The sequence below is a fragment of the Astatotilapia calliptera genome, chromosome 12 (genome assembly GCF_900246225.1).
Source record: "Astatotilapia calliptera chromosome 12, fAstCal1.2, whole genome shotgun sequence".
Taxonomy (NCBI): Eukaryota; Metazoa; Chordata; class Actinopteri; order Cichliformes; family Cichlidae; genus Astatotilapia; species Astatotilapia calliptera.
The window spans coordinates 17,805,013-17,813,994 of record NC_039313.1 but is presented as its reverse complement, the minus strand read 5'-3'; the positions used below and the strand labels follow the sequence as shown (position 1 = coordinate 17,813,994).

The 8,982-nt window shown below is 44.9% G+C and overlaps 1 protein-coding gene across 1 annotated transcript in view; it reads right to left on the bottom strand.

Annotated features, from left to right (window-relative positions):
- Window positions 1-533: 533 nt before the first annotated feature.
- ank1a (ankyrin 1, erythrocytic a) overlaps window positions 534-8,982 on the bottom strand; it is an 88,209-nt gene continuing 79,760 nt past the window's right edge. Inside the window, 7 exon segments of the mRNA XM_026187581.1 lie at window positions 534-591; window positions 2,727-2,825; window positions 4,040-4,192; window positions 4,481-4,564; window positions 7,227-7,575; window positions 7,698-7,932; window positions 7,935-8,336. Coding sequence (XP_026043366.1) covers window positions 2,754-2,825; window positions 4,040-4,192; window positions 4,481-4,564; window positions 7,227-7,575; window positions 7,698-7,932; window positions 7,935-8,336 — 1,295 coding nt within the window. The 3' untranslated portion in view covers window positions 534-591; window positions 2,727-2,753.

The window sequence follows — 8,982 nt, the reverse complement described above, 5'->3', positions numbered from 1 at the left end:
GGTAACAGTTGCCTAGAGATGACGTAATTCTCAGTATTTTAGTGTCTCTTTTTCTTAAGTTAAACTCTTCACCACTGGGTTAGAAAATGGGCCGGTGGTAGCCTACATTGCATGCCCGTCCCATTAAGCGGTGTCTCCTCCCCATCCCGCCCCCCCCTTTTAACCCGCCCCTGCATTCCCTCGGTATTTGTAGTTAAACACAGGCCATGCGGCAGCAGTCACTCATGCTGATACAGATAACAGGAAGCACGTTTTGGTTGCTAGTTTCTTTTTTTTTTTGTTGTTTTTGATTTTTTTTGTCTGTCTGGTTTTTGTTTTATACGAAATCATGCTTCTAGCCTAGTAGTAGATATTTTTTCCCACCATTTCTTTAAAAAAAAAAAAAGTAATAAAAACTACAAGAAAATCTGTATCCTTTTTCTTCTGGTGCGTGCTGATAGTTGCCATAGCCACCGTGGTTGTCTTTGAGTTGGTTTCTCTTCATTTCCATCCGTTTGCCTTCTGATGTGTGGTCTTCCTCCCGTCAGCTGCTGCTGGTCATGTGTTCATGTAGGATGGTTTTGGTGAAGGGGTTGAATCCTGCGGAGAACTCTGAGGAGAGAGAGAGAGAACTGCAGTGATTTACAAGCCTCTCGATCGTCCTGCTACCGTGCAACACAGGTGGCATGCAAACAGCAACAAGCCAGTGCTAATGTGAGTGCCTTTGAATCCTGGTTATGCTACTATACTGCTTTATAGTGACTGAACGTTTTTCAGTTCCCTTCAGCTAATCCTCGTAACGTTCAAAGACTCAACGACACGTTAGTTCTGCCAAAGATTTACACGCAAATGGGGGCCAGCAGTGGTTTAACATTCAGCAGCGAGTCACTGGAAATATCAACAAGCTCAGGAATGTCATGGCATTTACGTTAGTGAGGGCAAGACACACACACGCACGTACGCACGCACACGCACACACATTATAGTGGCTCCATTTCTCCACACAAGATGCCTTACAGCTTTGACCTTGGGCGCTGTCATTTTACGATCTCTCTTCGCTGAGTGCACATTGCACCAGCCTTTTTACGGTGTTTCTTATGGACAATTTTATATATATATATCATAGAAAGAACAGACTTGATAGGAAATTTTTAATTATTCATACATTTTACTTCATACTCTGATGTAAATACGGCAAAGTGTTTGTCAGGAGATCATTCCTATGGTTTATTTAAGCTAAACTCAAGAGGTAAAAAACAAATAGAAAAAAGATGACATTAAAAAGCATTATTGGATCATCAGTCATTAATATATCGATTAATTCCAAACACTAACTGTTTCTAGATAGTGCATACACTCACCGGCCACTTTATTAGATAGTGTTAGCACAAATATCTAATGAACCAATCACATGGCAGGAATTCATGTAGGCAAGGTTGCTAAAACCTAATGAATTTCAAACTGAGGATTAGAATGAGGAAGAAAGTTGATTTAAGTGACTTTGAACGTAGCATGGTTATTCATGCCAGATGTGCTGGACTGAGTTCTTCAGCAACTGCTGATCTTCCCATTCAAACATGTGCAACGTTTACAAAGTATGCTTGAAAAAATGTTAGGTTCTCTGTGTGAAAATGTTTTGTTGATGCCAGAGGTCAGAGGAGAATGGCCAGACTGTTTCAAGTTCATCAGTTGTCTACAGTGTCTCAAATAACCACTCGTTACAACCGAGATACACAGAAGAGCATCTCTGAACACACAACATGTCAAACCTCAAAGCGGGTGGACTACAGCAGCAGAAGACCCCTCTGGGTGCTGTAGTTTTTAGTTACTGTCAGTTAAAAACAGAAAAGTGATTCGCATTGGCTCTCTAGAGTCTAACAATAGAAGTTTGATTTCTGCAGCAGGATTTGAATGGCAGGGTAAAAATTTGGTGTAAACTCCATGAAAACATAGATACATCTTGCCTTGTATCAATGGATCACAGTTGCTGCTGGTGGTGTAATGATGGGGGACATTTTCTTGGCACGCATTGGGCCCCATAGTATCAAATGCATTAATTAAATGCCACATCCTACCACAGTATTGTTTCTGACCATTTCCATCCCTTTATGATCACAAGGTATCCATCTTCTAAAGGCTGATAATAACAAAGCTCAGTGGAGCAGGAGATTCACATCATGGCTGAGCAATTAACAAATCTGCAGCAACTGTGAGATGCTGTCATGTCAATATGGACCAAAATCTCTGAGAAATGTTTCCAGGATCTTGTTGAATCTGTGCCCCAAAGAATTAAGGCAGTTCAGAAGGCAAAAGGGGGCCCGAGCCAGTATTAGCAAGGTGTACCTACCAAAGTATCCGGTGAGTGTACATCACCTGGATTTGTACTAACTAAAACTCCAAATCTAAATCGATTGCAGTTTGTATTAGACACAGCAGACATTTGCAAGAGCTACCAAATCATTTTTCAAGCATTTAGAGTTTTCCTGACAGCACTTTTTTTCCCCTAATGCACACACACACAAAAATTACATCTGTATCTTTTTCCTTTTTATATGCGTTCATGTGTGTCATTTATATTTGAACTATTAAAGATTTAGGTGTCATTTAGCTGCGCCAGCGTCACACCATATGTCATAACATTAGTAATTATTGAATTAAATGTACATTCAGATGCATTTAATCCAGACAGACTGGATTAAATGGTGTTGTTCACAGGTCAGAGGAAGCACTGTGGGTCAGTCCCCTACCTGCGGGGACGCAGCACTCAGTCTGCCTCACTGCTTAACTCTCCGCAGACTGGCACATTTCACTATCTGAGCACCTTTCTTCACATCCACAGTATCGGGCTACATCAGAGGGTGGGGGAGGGGGTTGACCGCAGAAGAGGTGCGAGGATTTAGAATAAGTTGGATGACAGGAGCAGAACAAGAGGTTGAGGTAATATTAGTAAGGGAGGGTAAAACAAAGGAGAGAGAGAGAGAGAGAGAGAAACAAACCCACAGAGGAGGCAGACAGTGTCACACGAAAAAAACGAGGGCATACAAACAGGGAGCACAAGACAGGAAGTGAAACAGAAATGTGAGGGACAAAAGAGGAAATAAAAAGAGGAAAAAAAGGAAGTAATAATGTATAAACAGTCAAGCAAGGACAGAAGTGGTGGGTGGCAGATGGAAAGCCAGGTGGTGGTTCAGAGTAATGTCAGATAAAATTTGCAAAGAACTTTTTGAAAAGCGTTCTTAAGCTTCAAATGGATGGGCTAGGCCACATAACACAGCAGTTTCAGGAAATTTCACACAATCACAACAACCCTGTTAATCTCTGCGTCTGGTGTATTGAACCTCAACTTACTCAATGCAATTAATATTTGACCTCAACTTGGTTTTTGACTGATTAAGGCACACTTTCACAGTTAAAGGACTATGAACCTTATTCAGTTGCTCAGTGAGATAACTGACAGGGAGAAAGAAACACTGCAAGGAACCACTATAAGTTCATTCACTCATTAATGTGCAAGAACCCCCCCCCCCAGATGAACTGCATTTGTGGTTTAGTGATGACCAAAACAGTGAAACGCTCATGAACTGATCTACTGTGAGCCTCTTAAAAAATCAGAGCACCTGAGCAGAGTGGATCCAGTTGTTCTCTTACATGCAGATAATGAGCATGAGAGCGAAGTATATGGGTGGAGATTAATGTTATGGGAAGTCAGCAATCAGGCAATTAATCAAATACACGTCCCTCTGTCTTCTGTTGCAATTTAGTCCTGACACATAGTGGAAAATGCCTAACCTTTATTTTCCAAGATCACAAACAAACTTGTGCTTATGCAGGTTAAGTTGCACAAGGACCGTTGGGGGATGCCTGGGAATCCACAGTGAGATGAAACGTTAAAACTTACTGCAGCACAGACCCCAGATACTACATGGATTTAAATGAAACAGGGTATGTATCATCTGATCTAATTCAGAGCATTTAGGCTTTGCAGGCTGGCCGCACACCCGAGGTCATCACGGAAGCTCCAGGCGAGACAGAGAGCTTCGTCTGCAGATCAGAAGCCCACCTTGCTGCTGTCCCGACCCAAGACGGCGTAGCTCATGAACTGCTCAGCATCGGCGTCCAGCTCGTTGGCGTCCTGCAGCGAGCCTTCCACGCTCACCTCCTGAAACCCCTCCTCACCTGATCCCTTCCCTCTGCGCACCACCTTGCGCACGATCTATCGCAGACACACGCGCACACAATCGCACACAGAAGGGTGGGAGAGAGTGATGGGCGAGAGCAGAGAGTGTGGAAAAGGCAGTGAAAAAGACTGGATCGGTGAAATATGCTGGGGGAAAACAAAGCGTGGATTTTGCAGTGTCATGTGCGATGAACAACTTTGTCATGATTATTAGTTTAATAATCGTTCCGTAAAAAGATCCGTGAAAGTGTTGTGATGATAAAACACGATAAAAAAGTGAAAACGGAGACATTCGTGTTCATGGACGCAATTTAAATGGCTGACCTTTTTTGTGACAATGTTTCCATGTTCATCCGTGAAATGTTCCTCGCTCACTTGCTCCCCAGGAAGATCTTCAACCTCATCACCCTGAGGACAGAGAAAAGCTTTTTTGTAACCATAAACGTTTTGAACTGTGGCAATAAAGGCAGTTAAAACAGCCGTTGCTGCAGCGCTGTTTGCATGGCAGATAGGTGAGGAGCGGGTGAGGTTGCTTGTGAGAGAGAAAGTAAATCTAACAGTGGGGATCTTATCACTTATAGTTACAATTGATGAGGTTCATTACTACACAACAGTGTTACAGCCCCCTATAATAGCAGCATGTCTTTAGAGCTATTTATAAGTTCAAAGAAATTCCTGAAGCCGGACGCTCGGCCTAAGAACGAGTGAAGGTCGAGCATGTGGAGGCCTGTATGAAACTCTAAAATTGATCTTTATCTCAATTTATATCACACATGAAACTAAATAATAATTAAAAAAAGAAGTGACAAACCTAAAGGGTGCAAGTCCAAAGCTACAGCTTATGTAACACCTACCCATAATAAAACAATCAACGTGTAAGGAAAAGTAAATCAACTACATCTTTAACCTCAGATTTAAATACAAAGTCACCAAAAAAGAAGAAACAACCAACTATTCATGTCAAATCCAGCTATATATGAACTATTTGTATCTAGAGCATCAGTTATCATACAGAATAATTATGTTATTTCTATACAACTTTTAAGCAGTTTCAGTATGCTGTGCACTTTAGGTTTAATCTGTGTAACAGATACACAATGAAATTTCATACTGGCTCCGGCCTTGGATTTTTCAGAAACATAATATCCTTTTCATTTGTATTTATTATCCCTCATTTTAAAAGCTTTCTGGATATTAAGGGAAATTTATCTATTATATGCTTTGTACATAATTTCAATTATATCATAATCCACCAAATCTCAGTGTGATTTTCAGTGTACTTAACAGAATAAATAAAAAATGTGCTGTTTTATAGAGTTTGAGATACAATAAGAAGGAAATGGCAAAGAGCCAATGAGAACTTTTTATAGAACTGGAGTCCAAACTTGTTGAGCTGAAGACAATCTATTTACAGTATATCTATAAAAGCAGAAGATATATTTAGTTGCATCCTCAGTCATTTGATATTGTCATAGAAACAAACAAACATTGATGAAATCCCATCATTGTATGCCACGATTACTTGTGTCCATAATGCTGCACCTTCCCACTCCTCTCAGTAAAACCAGTCAAATAACTCACCACAAACCTATCCTGTATCACTTTCAACTTTTCTTAAATACACTGCATCATCCAAGAGTTCAGCAGCAGTGATTCCCCCCTGCTCTTTCATTTCTTTTTTCTCTCTTCTGCCACTAAGATCCTTTCTTCAAATTCGTGGATCTCAGTTTTGTTGTACCTTAAGAATGACTCTACGGCGGACGATTCTGGTGGTGACGTTCTCCTCTTCGTCGGGTACTCCCTCGATTTCACCAAGCTCGTGGTCCAGCTGAGTGTGTATGTAGGTGAGCACCGACCGCACCGAGCCACTGGCTATGTGGAGGACATTCTGACAGCTGATCACCAGGAACGCCAGCAGCACGAAGCTAAAGAGGAGTTCGGTAACTAGGGCCCACATTGCCCCACTTTGATCCCCAGTAAATCAACACGGTTGGCACAGAGCAACGCACGACTGCAGCCTCAGTCCCGTAGCTGGTGGTGACTCCTGCTTCTCACACTTCTCTTAGCTAAGGGAGAAGGTAACAGCTGCAGCCCTCTTTTGTCACTGGTTCAGCCAAACTGGTGTTTTCATTTCATTTCTGCCCTCCGTTTGCTGGGGCCGTGGGCCCTTTTCTCCCCACGTCTCTTTCTCCTTCCTAGCGTCGAGTCACAACTATCCAGTCAAAGACACCAGATCCAACCAAAAGCAATCTTGGGAGGCTTCTATTCCCACCTCCCTCACTTTTTGACCATGTGATCTGTGAGCTTTAAATACCTCCATCAGAACGGCTCTGTGCGCTGTGGTAAGAACACTAAGAAACTTCTCACACATGCTCTAACTACAGCCTACACAACAAATTTCTCCTAAAACAATCATAGAATCTATTATGCAGCTGCCACCGCCTCCAAATTACGCTAAATGTGCTTTTTGGGTATCATTATGACCCACAAGAGGCATGAAGCCCACAAAGGCTCTGAAAGGCTCTATTTTTGTTCTCTCACAGTCTCACAGCTGAGATTGTCCCATACAGTGTGATGTGTCTGTGTTGTGCCAGAAAGTTAACATGTGGGAATGACTGGGGTTGGGATCGTGTAACGCGGGTTGACGAGTGAGAGCGCTTTCTATATTTGGCTGGACACGCTGTTTGTGCCCAAATTGGGTCTAAGACCACTGTGTGTGTTCTTGGCTGTGTGTTTACGTTTGCTGTATGATTCCAGGATCGACATAACATAATTCTGATTAGTGAGGTTTTAAATGGTGACTTCTAGAAGAGGAAGTATGAAAGCAACCGCTTGTGTGTATAACACTGTAATGATTTTGCTGTATCACACTGTTTCTCCCAGGTTTACCTCTGCTGGAGCAGTTCGCCTTTTTTGTTTACACCACAAGAATTTGCTAAATGCAGTTTAACTATAAATACGGTTGTTCATTAATTTGGTTCAGACTAAAATGTTTGCCAGACATGGTAAAAGGAGTAATCCTACTCACTGTGACCACTTTAAATTTGCACGGGTGGTTTAACGTGCTCACCTGGCCCTTCAGGCGGACATCATCCCAGGCCCTCAGCTCTGGTACCCTGTGTGGAAAGCCCAAACCCTTCTCAAATGGTTGGGTACCTCTGAAGTGCCCCCTTAAGATCTCAGAGTGCCCCATGTCCCTCACAGGCTGAAGCAAGGCCTCCTGGGACATTCGGGAAGGGTCTCCATCCACAGCGTTACGCACTGATGACATCATGGTTTCCATGGTTTGCCTGGGTTTAGACTGATTGCCCACCCAAGCCTGAGTAGGGTCAGTGACAGGGATCCATCCCGGGCCTGTCTGCTCCTGCAGGTAAGAAAGGAAAGATCCTCCACCACCACCGTTTCCCCCATTGCCTGACCTGAAAGGAGATCAATGAATTCATTAGGAGGTGGTACATCATAAATATTTACTGATAGTGTTTTATAGCCCCAGGTTATATGACGTCACACCAACTGAGAGGCATACAGAGCTCGTACTCACCTGTCTCCATTCCGATCTGCAGCACTGCTCAGACCAGTTGACTCACTCAACCGAGCATACACCCTTTGCTGTCCTGCAACAAGAGAAAGCCCTTCCTCTGAGCCCATCCCGCCTCCTCCTCCTCCTCCAGTTCCATCACCACCAGTCGTGCTTGTGACGGCTGATGCCTCTGAACTCGCCTCTGACCCCTGACCATTGTTCAGCCCGTTAAGATTGATCCCAGCGATGGTACCCCGAGCGAAGCTGGTGTGGTGGTGCTGAGCGAGTCAACGCCCATCTCTGAATCGTCTTCGGGCAGCTCAATGGAGCCACTCAGCACCCCACCCCCTCCGCTGGCTGCGCTGGCCTGACTGGCCGGCCGACCTAGACTTCCATACGGCAGCCCCAGCAGACCCTCCGAATCGTCAGCATTGCTGCATTCCAGCGAGGAGTCCTCCACAGCCACCAAGGAAGGGCTGTTGCCTGAGGGCCACACCTGTACATCAGACATCTCCATCAGGGTGTCTTCTTCTGTGGTGGCAATAGGTGCACAGTCCAGGCTGGAGACCTCCTGCCAGTAAGGCTCAGCACCCAGCGGGGAGGGCAGGCTGTACTGCATGGAAGCTGGTGAGAGAAGCTCTTCCTGCGGCAGCCCATAACCTGGAGCGAGACAGAGAGAGGCACACTGACACCCAGCCCCCCGCCTCGCTCCCCACCTCACCCCCCACAGCATCAGGACCCTGGGAGGGGGGGTAAGTTCCCCTGGCCAGTAGCTGGGCATTTAGGGGAGGAGTAGAGGAGGCTGAAGGGACAAATGGGAAAGGAGTGGGGATGGAGGGAGTGGAGGGCCAAGACAATAAGAGCTAGAATAAAGGTGCAAGGAGCTAAGGTCATGAGAGCAAGGGCAGCTTTTAGAAGAGAGGCTGTCAAGCTCAATCAGCCAGCGCTGACAGTAGCAGAGCAGCAGCGGTAGCAGCAGCAGACACAGCCAGCTGAACCAGTAGGCTGAGACTGGGGTTCGAGGCCGGCAGTGGCTGATGCTGCTCTGCTGGCTGCCACCTGCAGGGAGACGGAGAGGGATTATTGACACCTGTCCAGCAGGGACACACAAACACACACCCACTCTGTCTCACACCCACACCAGCACTCACATACGCTCACACTCGTATATGCATGCACTCAAACCCACTCAGAAACAGGCAGGTTAATACCGGTGTCAGGCTGGATGGCATGCTCGCAGGCAATCGCATTTTCTCGCATACACGCACGCATTCTTCACACAGCTGCTCTCTCACTGACTCATACT